Source organism: Temnothorax curvispinosus, unplaced genomic scaffold, assembly GCF_003070985.1.
Source record: "Temnothorax curvispinosus isolate PA1 unplaced genomic scaffold, ASM307098v1 QBEX01010899.1, whole genome shotgun sequence".
NCBI lineage: Eukaryota > Metazoa > Arthropoda > Insecta > Hymenoptera > Formicidae > Temnothorax > Temnothorax curvispinosus.
Genome location: NW_020220679.1, coordinates 1 through 14,633, shown reverse-complemented (window position 1 = coordinate 14,633; position 14,633 = coordinate 1). Strand labels below are relative to the sequence as shown.

At 34.7% G+C, this 14,633-nt stretch overlaps 2 protein-coding genes across 6 annotated transcripts in view; one reads left to right on the top strand and one right to left on the bottom strand.

Annotated features, from left to right (window-relative positions):
* Positions 1-5,965, top strand: part of LOC112460854 (ABC transporter G family member 20) — a 54,255-nt gene extending 48,290 nt beyond the window's left edge. For all 3 annotated transcript variants that reach the window (XM_025025759.1, XM_025025760.1, XM_025025758.1), the window contains 7 exons: positions 329-480; positions 689-896; positions 1,099-1,276; positions 1,705-1,891; positions 2,118-2,383; positions 2,623-2,709; positions 3,336-5,965. In XM_025025759.1, coding sequence (XP_024881527.1) covers positions 329-480; positions 689-896; positions 1,099-1,276; positions 1,705-1,891; positions 2,118-2,383; positions 2,623-2,709; positions 3,336-3,550 — 1,293 coding nt within the window. In that variant the 3' untranslated portion in view covers positions 3,551-5,965. The remainder of the gene's footprint in view (positions 1-328; positions 481-688; positions 897-1,098; positions 1,277-1,704; positions 1,892-2,117; positions 2,384-2,622; positions 2,710-3,335) is intronic.
* Positions 5,916-13,465, bottom strand: LOC112460855 (retinol-binding protein pinta-like). Of its 3 annotated transcripts, none has more exons than XM_025025763.1 (6): positions 12,458-13,465; positions 11,386-11,798; positions 8,808-8,967; positions 8,172-8,277; positions 7,692-8,064; positions 5,916-7,425 (listed from the first exon to the last, which is right to left on the bottom strand). In XM_025025763.1, the coding sequence occupies exons 2-6, from the start codon at positions 11,555-11,557 to the stop codon at positions 7,343-7,345; spliced, it is 894 nt and encodes a 297-aa protein (XP_024881531.1). In that variant the 5' UTR covers positions 11,558-11,798; positions 12,458-13,465; the 3' UTR covers positions 5,916-7,342. The 3 variants fall into 3 exon arrangements, with proteins under 3 accessions (XP_024881531.1, XP_024881532.1, XP_024881530.1); XM_025025764.1 differs by having other exon boundaries at positions 11,386-11,647; XM_025025762.1 differs by having other exon boundaries at positions 11,386-12,530; positions 12,602-13,465.
* Between the last annotated feature and the right edge of the window lie 1,168 nt (positions 13,466-14,633).

Sequence of the window (14,633 nt, the reverse complement as noted above, 5' to 3'; positions counted from 1 at the left end):
GGGCATGCGAGTATTCTTTGTGTCGTTGCAATTTATTAAAACTCGGCACCCCCCACTCAGTGATCTTCACACTTTAATGTGTAAAAATAATATATTAGATTAAAAGTGATAATTTATTATTTTTCTCTTTTATTACGATCAATATTAATAGCTATATTAATCGTTCCTGAAGAAGACGTGCATCATAGCTCGAACGCTTCTCAACCAAGGAGCTAAATAAGAAAATTATATAATTTCAAAATAAAACTCTAAAAATTATTATTGTAACATTTTGTTGTTGATCATATGCAATTATTTTAATACATGTAACGATGATTTCGCAAAACAGATAAACGGCAAACCGCTGCCGAGTGCGAAAGCCAGTTCTGTCCTCGAGTGCGACGACTGCGGCGACTTCACGGATTGTTATAAGGTCACCAGTTGGGGCAAGATTAAAGCGCTTCTGCAGAAGAATTTCTTACGCATGTGGCGGAACATCGGGTACGTTATTAATAGAATAGTCAGTGGCATAATAATATTATAAATTCCGTAATGACTTTACTGTTCCTGATGTCGTTAAAACATTCCTGTTGAAAGATTCACACACATAAATACACAAATAAATTTGAATTTTATGAAGCGGCTGCTAAATGAGTGACTGCTTGATTATACTGAAATAGCTTGCGCAACAATTCATTTTCATGCATAGCGTGATGCTGTTCATCTTCGCCCTGCCGGTGATGCAAGTGATCCTCTTCTGCCTGGCGATCGGGAGAGATCCCACGGGACTGAAACTGGCCATAGTGAACCACGAGATGTTTTACGAGAACATGTCGTGCCCGGTTTCGACGAACTGCAGTTTCACGTTTCTCAGTTGTCGATATCTCCACTTCCTGGATAACGAGACGATGATAAAGGTCTTAATTATTACATAAAAATATATAATAAATATACATGATATCTTATATAATGCAATATAACGTAACGATATAATACATTATACATAGTACACTACACAATAAGTGTAAACGAGGTGATAATTAATATAATTCTAAATTAAGTATAGAAATTAATGTGCGACTTTCGCTTTTTTTTATTTAATTTCATTTTCTGTTGCAGGAATACTATCCGGATCCGGACTCGGCGATGGAAGCGGTACGCAGAGGAGAAGCTTGGGGCACTTTGTACTTTACGGAAAACTTCACGGACGCCCTCGTGGCGAGGATGGCCTTGGGAAGGGATTCCGATGACGAGACCCTTGATCAGAGCGAAATCAGAGTTTGGCTGGATATGTCTAGTAAATATCTCTAGTTAATAATTATTAGATAATAACATTGTCAAGCTTAATTGTGGCTCAAATTTATCTCAAATATTTTATTCACCCCTCGTGCCGAATTTTTTATCCAGCATTTATTAGTTTATTTATATATAAGTATTATTTTTAACAAAATATATTTCCGCATCAATAAATTTGTTAAGTTTTACCTTTGAGTCGTGTTATTTAATCCGTATCGTACTTTTTTAATTTTTTTATGGTGCCATAACTAAGTCTGACAATCAAATATTATTTTTTTTTCGCACGTGTATAGCTTTACCAAAGCATTTGCTATTTATCGACGCGTGATTGATTCATGGGCGTGATTTACATAGACGTGTCCATATAGACGTGGCTATAATGGCCACATTTGCTTAGAATGCACGCTATAAAAAATTTTACTATTTTAGATCAACAAGTGGGCCTGATGCTGGCGAGAAATCTTCAATATTCGTATAGAGATTTTGCCAAGGACCTTTTATCGGCCTGCGGGCAGAACGCAAAACTGGCTGACGTGCCAATTCAATTCAAGGACCCCATTTACGGTACCAACGAGCCGAGCTTTACGGACTTCGTGGCCCCGGGTGTAATATTGACGTAAGTTATTTATTAATATTCAATTTATAGTCTCAAGTTCATTAATATTTATTTATAATTAGATTCTGGATTTACTTTTATTCTTTATTCTCGAAAAGTCCAAGATCTTTTCAATAGAAATCCAAGGCACTTTATAAAATTTAATCTCTTTCTATCTCTTGCGCCAAACACTTAAAAAAATCTTTTCTACGACGTAGAGTTTTGCAAAGTTGACTTCTGTTGACAGCATCGTTTTCTTCCTGGCGGTCGCGCTAACGTCATCGGCGCTGATTATCGAGAGGATGGAGGGTCTGCTGGATCGAAGCTGGGTGGCTGGTGTGTCGCCCGGCGAGATCCTGTTTTCCCACGTGGTCACGCAATTCGTGGTGATGTGCGGTCAGACGGCTCTAGTACTGATCTTCATGATCCTGGTGTTCGGCGTCGAATGCAAGGGCGACATCGGCTGGGTTATCATACTGACGATCCTTCAAGGCCTCTGCGGCATGTGCTTCGGTAAGAGCGAGGAGGGCTTCTCATTCACCGCAATGTATCCGTTAAAATAATATTAAATAATAATAATAATAAAATAATTTTAATTAATATATTATAATAATAATAATCAAGAATTTTTAAGAAAGATGTTTCAAAGTATAAATAAAAGATACGCAATTTCCTTGCTCTTTGAACGGGCAAATTTTGATAATTAGAAGGCAAAAGATGCAATATTATCCAGATTTTTCTACTTCTCGCAGGGTTCGTGATTTCGGCGATTTGCGAACTCGAAAGGAATGCCATCCAACTGGCTCTAGGCAGCTTCTATCCTACGCTTCTTCTCAGTGGTATGTATGAAATATATCACAGTGATGAAATCACAGTTTGATGAGAAAGATAAGCACATTCGGAATATTTTAAGGCTTTCGTTTGCATCTAACAATTATGATTATGTATGAAACTTGCGCGAGAATTAAAACAGATCTACGCGATTTTCATATCAGTTGCTTTTATCAATCAGATTGAATATGCGCTTGATATCGTATCGCTGTAAAATAAACATGGCAATCATCCCGTATTCAACGAATTTAATCGGGTCCATCGTTGTTACATTAGACGATCATTTCGATCTAAATGTCACGCGCTGAAGTCCTTGCCATCACCAGAAGTGAAAGTCGGCCAATACTCGCGCGTGCCGTGCCCTAATCGAATCGTTGGACAAACTGTTCAGATCGCTCTGCATTCTTCTCCCTCTCTCTCTCTCTGAAGCGTAAATTTAATATTCTAAATATTTCAAGCGCCCATACAAGACTCGAGTCTTGTACGGACCTACTTTATAAATGAGAGAATTAAAAATAGAGATTTGCTCTGCCGCAAAAGTTAAATCGAATTGAGAAAAGTTAAACGCAAAATGAATAAAAAAAGATACATTCAGCGAACTCTATTCCACGTTTACGATTATTCCGTTTTGCAGGTGTAATATGGCCGGTGGAGGGCATGCCGACGGTCCTGCGATACATCTCGCAAGGTCTGCCACTGACGATGGCGACGACCGCCCTGCGGTCCATGCTGACCCGCGGCTGGAGCATCACGGAGCCGAATGTTTACAACGGTTACATCTCTACCATCATCTGGATCATCGTGTTCCTCACGATAAGCTTGCTGGTGCTGAAGTTCAAGCGCGGATAAGGATAGCTCGTAACTTCCGCCCACCGTCCAGACTGTATTCGGTGTACAGTGACTCGCGAACATTCCGCGACGGATAGACGAAAAAGAAAGAAAGAAAGAGAAAGAGAGAGAGAGAAAGAGCTCTGAATCAGGGAGCGAATGTTCCCCGTAGAGGAACGAATTGAATCGGGAATCGATGGCGAATGGTGTGTTCGATGGATGTCGCGATTCGGGACTCGCGTCTCTCCACCCGAGAGCGAAGTGATCCATCGAGGACACTACTCTTCTTTCTTTACCTGTTTCATAGCTGTATTATAGCTGGGGTCAAATTTAACGGAGCATTAGTTAGAAATCGTACAGAATTAGCGGAGAATGTAGATGCAATTGGATGTCGGTGGCCGAGAAGAAATTCCGCAATCCAAGAAGGGTCCTTCTATCTAGGAACGTTGCGTAACATATCCTCTATTCAAGAAATCGACTGCCATCGCTCAATCGCCCGGCGGCAGTATAAAGCATTCCTGGATCTCGATAGATCGGCTTCGGATTCCAAATGTCGACGATCTCGCAACATTCTCCGCCGCGAATGGACCTCCGATACATGTGATGCTCCTGCTGCGTGCGCTCAATGTGCTTCTAAGGCTCACGTGTCGCGCGTGCAAGGCGCGTATGTATGTCTGTGTTATGCGTATATGTGATGTGTATGTGTTGGTGTGCGTAATGGGAACTCTCGAATAAATGTAATACGATGATGATAAGATGCGTGAGACTGCCGCGTTTGCCTCGTGCGTCTTGTTTATAGGAATCATATTTTTATCCGGCGTCTGTAAAAAAAAATTTGCGCGGATGCCCGAGGATACCGCCAGGATTCTCCCTATACGAACCGATCTTCTCGAGGATCGCGATCGAGGGAAACAGAATCGGCGCTTTCCATTTACACGACTTATATAGCGACATTTCTGTCGAAGTTAACTTCAATGCGGAAAGCGTTTATCATGCGCAGAGATTGCAAACAATATAACATACGTCCCGAATGATTTTGAAAACGCATAATATTAATTTATCTTCGCAATAATAATATAATTTTCTAATATAAACAAAGGTGAGAGTTGGTTTATTTTTACATATAAACTAAAGTATTTTATAAAATCGTGCCGCAGAGAAAAGAAAACTCGCAGACTAAAGTGCTTCACCACGCGACACCTCGAACGAATAAACTCTGCTCCTGCTTGTGCTTAATTCGTTTTTCTTTTTTTTCACGAAGGATCGTGATTAAGTAATTCGGCGAAAATAGAAATAGTGAAAATGCGTTTGACAGTACTGTGCGTGTCGCGCGAAATATATTAGGAACAATGGACGCGTTCAACAGAACAAGCCGCAATCGAAGAGCAGTCGAATGTGATTGACTCTTACTTTTAGAATCAACAAATCAACGTGGCGTGTTGATAAGACGACAACTCAGCAGTTCTGTTGAACGCGGCCAATAATTCCCCCTCATCGTGTCTATTCACGCCCGGAATATCGCGAATAGAAATTTATGCGCTCGTAATTATTAAGAATTCCGTCGCGTGCATCGTGGACAATAATAAGCGATGCCTATACCCTCGCTGGACCGCATGTAATCCTCATTGGCGATCATAAACCAGGTGCGATACCTTTACGAAGCCATTTGTTGGAGATCTGGCACGGTGAAGGGAACCTGGTAAAACATCATCCCGGGATTAAAATGGGATCGTAGTTAGTAAGTTTTACGTAAATTAATATGTAATAGCTGGTTAAACGTATAGCGCGATTCTACTTGCCCATGACTTTAAGTATGTACGTATTTTATTTAACTCGCAACGATATCGGACGTAGAAAGAATTAAAAAAAAAAAACCGACAGTACCGCGCGTTCAAAAAATTATAATACTTCTTATATCATTATTATTTTGCATGCGTTTTCGACGTGTATATTTATAGGTATACATGAGATGAACAAGTAAGAATTACGACGCAGTGTCGAAAATTCTTATCGTTCGTTAGTTCATAATGACCTGATAACAGCTCGTGAACTACGATAACATTTATATCAACAAATGTTATCTGCCATACGTGGCAATCATTTCAGTGACGTATAAAATATAAATTATATAAATAATAATTTAATCACCAAAAAATAACAAGCAACGCAGATTTATGTACGTGTATGCTGCGATTTTTGATCATAATATATATTTGATATTTTATGTATGAATAAATTATAGTACTGTGATCGTCCATAAAGTGCAATTTATGCGGATCATTGCATCGTGCTGTCAACAAAGGAAACTGCATGCCATCGGGCATTTGTTAATTAGCGAAAAAATTGTCAACGAAAATGGGCGACGCCAAGAGAAAACTCGACAACATGCAAAAATGTATTGTATTTTACTTATATATAAAAAAGACATGAAACTCATATATATGTACATATATCTTTTCACAGAAAGTTACTCTATTATCATTGTCTCGACATATTACAATATATAACTGCTACTTTTTTTTCGCTCGCCCTATCAGTTTCACGTAATCTATATGCGGATTAATTGGATCGCGATTTATCTCTAAATTAATGCTCCGAAATTATCTTGTATTTTTCGTCGTTGATTTTTACGATTTTCCTTGATCACTTTCTTCCAATACATAATTTACATAAAATTAGCTCACATACAGACATATATAGAAATCATGAATTATTAACAAATGTTGTTTAGGCAATTGTCTGTATTGTTGCAATCTTAACTACGGAAAGGATTATTTTTTTTTTTTGCAACTTTTGGGTTAATAAGAAGCATTCGCTCGACTGTCTACTAACAATTGCGCATCGCTCTATTCTGCAATTACCTATTTCAATTCCTAATAATATATCCTCAGAGAGCGTCATCTATATTTGATCAACAAGACAGCTGAAGTATCTGCGAAATTATTTTGCATCGTGTATAAGATACGCAATTTATTTTTCAGCTCCGCTGTTCATGAATATTTAAAAAATCGATAGATTCGACAATCGACAAATTACATCAAAATTCCCGGTGCGTTGATAAAGTTAATCGACTTGTTAATAAACTGCAACTGAATTTCATCAAGCAACATTTTAACGCGCCTGCTACGTAGAACTACCGCTGACATTTTTATCTAATCAGCATTTGATCTCTGCGATGACCTTCTAGTCTCGTTCCAATGTATTATTATATATTTATTCTTCTAGCGCGCATATCATTACGCGAACGCATGTAATAATAGTAATAATACTAAGCGCCGAATTTGCTCTACAAATTCCTCTCCAAATCTACCGAAGGCGCATTGTAACGTACATGTGTTGTCAACGATAAACGAGATTGATAGCATGCCCTTTGGAATCTATATAATCTTTGCTATCATTTTTGCGATAAATCATATTTAATAACTGATCCACGTGCAGCAGATAATAAATTCAGAAATTCGCTGTAGCAAATCTACATGTACAATGGTTTTTTAGAAGTTTAGAAGATGCGTCAAAAACGCAATACCAATATTTTAAATAAAATACATACATATATAAAAACATATTTTGATATAAACGCATATAGTTATATTATTATTTGTATAGTTATTATGTGTATTATTGTCTGCACATATCGATTATACGTGTAAATTAAAATGCAGAGATCATATAAGAAATCAAATAGACTAGGGCTCTAAGTGCAAAGTGGACAGAGTAATTATTTCTTTTCTCACAAAATTCGCAGAGATAGTGCAACCTATATTTGATAATAAATATCCAAGAGTATATTAAAAGCATATTTTGTCGATAAAACTATTGCTTTGAAATAGCTGTGTTGTTCTTCTCATCATCCATAAGCCAGTCGCGATTTTCCTCGATTAATTTCTTCCAATATTCTGCAAAAGAAAAATATTTGTATTTTACATATACATATCAAGTTATATGATTGAATATATGAGAATTTACACACTTAATGTACATAAATATATTTCATATCCGATGAACTATCTTAGCAAACATTTAATAATTGTTGCCTAAACGATTGGTCTTAACTGCAAAAAGTTCATTTCTTCGGCAATACTTGCTTAATAAGAAACATTCTTTATCATCAAGTAAACGCTTCAATTTTGTACTGTTTTTTTTTTAATTTACCATTAATTACCTGTTAATTCTCGAAATGTACAATCGGTACCACCATATTCGACGGGCAAGATGTTAGCTGGGACGCCCTCAAAACAGTTTTGCATCGTCCTCTGTGTGTAAACGAACAATCTGTTCTTCATCTTCTCAGACATGAAAGATTTGAAAATTCTCAAAACAATATCGACATAATCGGGCGCGTTGATTATGTTTATCGAATGGGTCCTCAAAGGATAGCAGCTTTGCCACGCGTGGACCAAATTCATTATTATTTGGGGTCGCAATTGAACAGCATGACGCATAGTTGGATTAGCTACATCAATGAACACCGAGTAGCCACGTACCGACGCCAGGGTGTAATCTTTCGTCGCCACTTCCGTCGCCATCACACCGATCTAAAAAAATCGTCCGTCGAGAAATAATAAATAACAATAAAAAAAATACTTCAGCGTAACGACGTTGGCCATAAATTGTTCGAACATTGTATTATTTTAATATTTACCTTAACTATGTCTGATATATTGTGTCTTCTTGGATTATGCCGAGTGCCGCGCACCACAATAACTAATCTTCCTTCACTATCCGGCTTCCGCAAAGGCAAAAACACTCTAAACGGGAATAAAGTATTTTAGAATCTTTTGAAAAAATTAAAATACCTTTCAGTTTTACAGTCATGCATCTAGTATATTTCCGAAATTTCTTAATTAAATATTTTTCTTAGAATGTAATACACTGAGAAAAAAAAATCGTTGATTCAAAGAAATATTATTTGATTTAACTAAATGCAGCGGTCACGGGCTGTCAAGCTAACATTTGTTAATTCAAAAAATATTATATTGAAATAAATTCAGAATTTCTTAATATTACTCACGTATATTTGATTTAAATATATTAATATTTGCATTAAACAAATCACTACAACTAAACGAGTTTAGTCAAATTAATGACATTTTTTTCTCAGTGTAGAAATAAGAAAAGAAAGTTATTGAAAATTTATCTGTAATTTTATGCAAGTTGTTATTAAAATTGAAATTGCAGTTTGTGAAGTGTTCTGCTATGCATACAAAATAGTTAAAATAAATTAGAGAATAAAAAAACTCACAAAATTCAATTAATACTCCGAAATAATGGTCCTTACCCTAAATCAAGTAGTTCCTGCAGTTCCGGTCGAAATGGATCTTTATTCATGTACCATTCTGGTAAGTATGATCGCTGCTTGTAATAGTTTTGTATCCTGATTTTAGTTTTGTCGAGATTAAACTTGCAGACTCTCAAAAATCGCAGGATAAGGAAGTCATCTGTGTACAGATTAAAGATTCCTTTCAAATGAAAAGTTACTTAAAATAGTACTAAATCTATTATCATTAATATGAGAAATATATACATAGAGCAGTAATTTCAGGAATAAATTCTATTATCTTTTTAACAGAAAACATTAAAGATCTGTTTTATTATGCTACATTCTAAGAAACAAAAAAAAATTATTGTTTAATCATTTTACAATAACTTCTGCCTTTAATGGAATTAAATTTAGTTATTAATTTTGTTATATTCCAATTTATTTAATATCAATTTAGTCGTATTTAAATTTAATCATATTTTTAAATTTAGTTATATATTTTTTCATGTTTTACTTAATTCTGTTTGAACAGATATTCTGTACAAATGTAGCAATTAAGTTTCACATCTCTTGTCTAAAATGGTATATAATCAAAGTATTGAACTTTACATATATGTACAGAAGTCAAGGTGCATAAAAAGTAAGTAGTTAGATATTCAAATTAATGAATTGCAATTTAATGAAAGACTGATGCAATATCGACTAAAAAATTCAAGAGTTGTAAGCACAGTTGAATAATAAAAAGTAATAATCAGATAAGTTATATATGGAAATTGACAATGTAATTGCTGTGCATGCATAATGATAGCGTCACTCGCATGAACTTAATTTGTTCATGGTGTATAATTATATCTGAGTTTATTGCAATCTTGATTGAGTTTTTAATGTTAGAATATTTTACTTTATTTTTAATTGGCCTTTACAGAATATGTAATCCAAATAATTTAATCAACATATTTTACATAATATGTTAATTTCACATTTACGTAAAATATGTTAATTAAATTATTTTGATTCTTTATTTTTTACGAATAAATTCGTTTATATAATCATTAAATTTTAATCTTTGTCAATCGATATTTATAGTGGATCGATATAATGAAGCGATCTTTGTGGTGAAGCTATTTACACTACAAAGTAACAATATAAATTAATAGTAGATGTAACATTAATAACAAATAAGTTAATATAAATGTATATTATATATTCTATATTTTTAATGGAATAAGCTATCGAAATTTGCTATTGAGTAGATACTAATAATTACTAGTTTTTGCATACATTTTCAAAAAGCTATAACATTCTAAGTTTCTGTACCTGTATATTATTTTAGTAATTAAGGTACAATTATTAAAACAATACAAACAATTAGACATCTCATTTTAATTTATAATAATACAATAGTTAAACATAATAAACCGGTAAAGAAAATTAGTTCAATAATAAATCGAGTGTCAATTAAGTTGAATGAAAGATAATTGATGTATAATGGGCATAATTATTTAGGTCGCGTGATCTCTGCTGATTAGGGGACAATTCTATTCAATTTTTTTCTGGAGCTCTCTGTTATCATACCTTGACATTTTGCTATTCGAACTTTCGACTCAATCCTCAAAACATAACTAAAATAATTTATATAATAACTTATGTGTGAATGTGAAAATTAGGAACATTTTAATTATCTGAAGATACTCATACAAAAATAAATTGGAATGATAAATTGGAATAATAAATCGGAATGATAAATTGGAATGGTCCTGCAAATGAGATAAATTTTGACCGGTTCTTTCATTAAAAATAAAATATATAATGTTTATATTTGTATATTAATAATGTATTGAAAAAATTTATTATACAAGAAATTAATTTTCCGATACATGATATGCACGTATTGCACATATTATTATGCCCTAGTTAACATAGAAGAATTGCGTGATACATCTCGGATACGTCATGAATCAAATATGAAGACAAAACCATTGTTAAGGAATTATCTATTAATTAGACAGCAAAGCAGGAATATGCGCATGACATATGTTGTGGAAATTCTAAGACTTACTTAATCATGATGATATATGTCTCTAAACTGTAACAATTTTTTTGTTAAAATTCTCTGTTCTTGAAGTTCTATTTTAATATTAATTGCAAATTATTGTATCAAAATACATACATGTTTTATACAAATACACATTTTTATGTTTTAAATATATTTAAATACACATTCTTGCTTCCTCGACTATTTAAGATATTTAAAAAAAAAATCGATCGAAAGACTTGTTCAAAAAATACTCAAATGCAATAACGATAACGAATTTTATCGTATAAATTTTCCATCAAGTCACTATTTAAGATTATTTACAATTATTTATGAGACTTTAAGAACGCGTTTCTTTTCTTTTCAAAAGAATCAAAAGTTATCCTCTTTTCTTTGTATTAATGCGCGACCAAAAACAAATTCAAAGAGCTAAGTATTAAACTGACATCACGTTGGCGCCCATTAAAAGTAATTTCGTTTTATTACTCCGGAATTAATATGTAATTGAACATCGACAGATATTTTAACGAGCCTGCCTCACATGATCACAATCATTTTTACCAATTCGTGTAGACAAGTCATCGTTCTCCTCGATCCAGCGTCTGATCTCCGCGATGGCGTTCTCTCTATTCTCGTCGGTCTCGTTCAAATGTGCCGCTGCATATCTTTTATCCTCACTGGTCAGCTCTTGCCGAGCGTGATGCATGACGCTGTCACTGGAACTGCTCGCCATCACGACGACAGTGAACGCTAATGAACGTCTCGCGGAGTCCCGTCACCGCGAAGAGACACTGCGTGTATGTACAATGTACAGACACGCACTCTGTAACGAACGACGCGCGATCAACACTAGACGCGATCAACAGGCAATATATATAAACGCGAATATATAAACAGTACACAAAAACATGCCCTTTGGAATCTACGTGCTCTTTGATAAAGTCTGGTTCACTGATGCATATTATATGCGCCATCTGCAGCGAACAATTACGGATCCGGTTTGGTAAATGGGATGGATGTTTGATATCCATTTTCGAGAGGATAAGCCGCGAAGAAACTTTAATTTCTAAATTCTTCACACTGTAGCACGCATTTGAACTTTTAAATAAAATACGTAAAAAAAATAAAATTGAAACATTATAGTCATATTATTACTTATAAATTCTGCGTATAAAATTAAAATGTATGTCTAACATTTACATTTAGTTAAAGAAGTAAAACGAAATCTAAAAAAAATTAGTTCTAGGTTGCAAAGTAAATAAAGCAAATATCTCTCCTAATTTACATAATTTAAGAATACAGAAAATTTTTATTAAAAACTTAATCATATACATCCGCGCATTATGCTCTCATGCATTATCTCTCAAGTCCCCTCTGCGCAGTGAAAGAAAAAGAGAAACAATTTCTTTCTCTTTACCGAGTTCACCTAGAAAAGGGCAAAACAATTGAACAAAATGCGACCTATATTTAGTGAAAGAAAACTGAGCATTCTATTATAAAAGCGTTTTCTTGTCTCTTGTTGAGTCTTTGGGAAGACCTCTCCGTAAATCCATATATACCTAGCGAAAAAAATCACGCACAATACTCGAATGCATAACGCATAAAGAAATAGCCCGAATCTACAGCAACGTACCCGTCTTTGTTGATAACCAACGCAGCTATCGTTGCAATGACTTCGCTCGTGATAACAAACGCGGAACTTGCATCTGCAAATCGCGGCGCATTATAATATATGCGCGATGCGCGATTAAGGATAAGCAATATATCGATAGCATACTCTTTGCTAATTTTGGTATCTATATGATATTTCTTATCATTCCTATGATAAATCAGTAATAATCGCGCTATCTGCAGCAAATAACGAATTCAAATACCCGATGTGGCAAATCTGTATGACAGTCGTTACCTGTTCTCTTAAAAGATGCGACCAACAAATATATTATATCATACATATTTCTGTGTTCTAAATGTATAGATATCTCTTTTTGTTTGTTTGATCAATTAATTCAATATATAAATAAAAATATAAACAATCGCTAATCAAAAATTTGTTTAAATTAAAAAAAATAGCGAAATACAATAAACGGACTTCATTATAAAAGATTTCTATCGAGTCACTATTTATCATTATCTATTGTTATCTATTGAGAGAGACACTTTCATATCACTCTCTCTTCTCATTTCGCTAACAAAGTCAAACGCTACATATGTTATATTATTTTTTATTTTTTCCTTATTATGCGAGCAAAACAAATAGGTTTCAGATGTAACGTCAGATGTTACATCGCCGCGGATTTCGTTGTTATTGCTTCGAAATTAATGCACTACAATTGAATTTCACAAGCGAGATTTCAATGAATCACGTAGGATTGACGTCGTTTTTATTCGGGCGCGCAAATCGTCGTTCTCCTCGAGCCAGCGTCTGATCTCCGCAATGGAGTTCTGTGGGAGTTCTCTTTAGTCTCGTTCAACTGTGTCGCTGCATGTAACTTGTCCCCGTTGATTAATCTTTGCCAAGCGTAACACTCTACATTATTGTGGCCACTTGCGTTCGCCATCGTAACACCGCGAGAAGCTTCATCCACCGCGGAAGAACTCGCGTCTGCGAGTCGTGAAAATGCTAGCTCTGACACGCGCACAACCAACGATAAACACAGTAGGTAGTAGCAGATAGTACATAGGACGCTGAACAACGTGTGCGCTTTGGTGGACTCTTGATAATGTCAGTGATGACTCAGTAGCTAGAAATCGCGCCATCTACGAAGTAGAGACATGGTATGATAAACGTGATGGATACTTGACACTTATCCTCGAGAGAATGAACTACACGAAGACACATTAATTTTTAAATTCCTTACATCATAGTATACTTTTAATCTATTAAATGGAATGCGTATGAGCTGAAATTATATTAAAAGATTATAGTTATATAATTGCTTTCAAGCTGCACGTATAAAATAAGTAAAAGATAACTGATGTTTATAGTTAAAACAATAGAATGAAATAATATTTAAGTTACAAGCGAGTAAAACGACTTCCTCTTCTTATTCACATAACTTCAGAATATATAGAAAATTTGTATATGAATTTTGCATCCACTCTTCTGTATTGCGCTTCCGGCAAGAATTTTTTGCGTAACGAAAGAGAAGAAAAACGATTTACTTTCTGCGGTGAAGGGAAAAATTATGTACAGCCTGGTAAACCTGCAGCTTTATTTAAGGAAATAAAACCAAATGTATTACAAAATTATACCGTACATATTCTATTATTATTAAACCTTTGTAAAAGTCGCCGGTAAATCTTTCCTGATAAAGAAATCGCACGCGATACTTTAATGCTTGTCGCATAAAAAAATAAACCCGTTTCTGCAACGAGTAACATTTTATCTTTATTAATATAGCTGATGCCATCGTTTTAGTGACGTTACTATCGTGACGATAGTAAACGCGGGACATGTGACTGCACGAATTACGAAAGCGCATTTTGACCTGCAATTTAACGAGCAACTAATAATACAGAAAATTGACAGGCATGCGCTTTAAAATTCATATGATTTCTAGTATCATATTAGCGATAAATTAATAATCACGATGTATAATTAGTTCGGTAACAAATGCATTGAAGTGTGCGCAAAGAACAAATATTTTCTTCTGATTTTGAAGCTACTGCTCCGAAATGTTATTCGATTCTATCATTCTCATCATTCTGCGTAAGCCAGCCGCCATTTTCTTCAATTAATTTCTTCCAATATTCTGCAAAAGTAAATGTTTATATTACACACATTCAATTAAATGTTTATGCAAATCTGG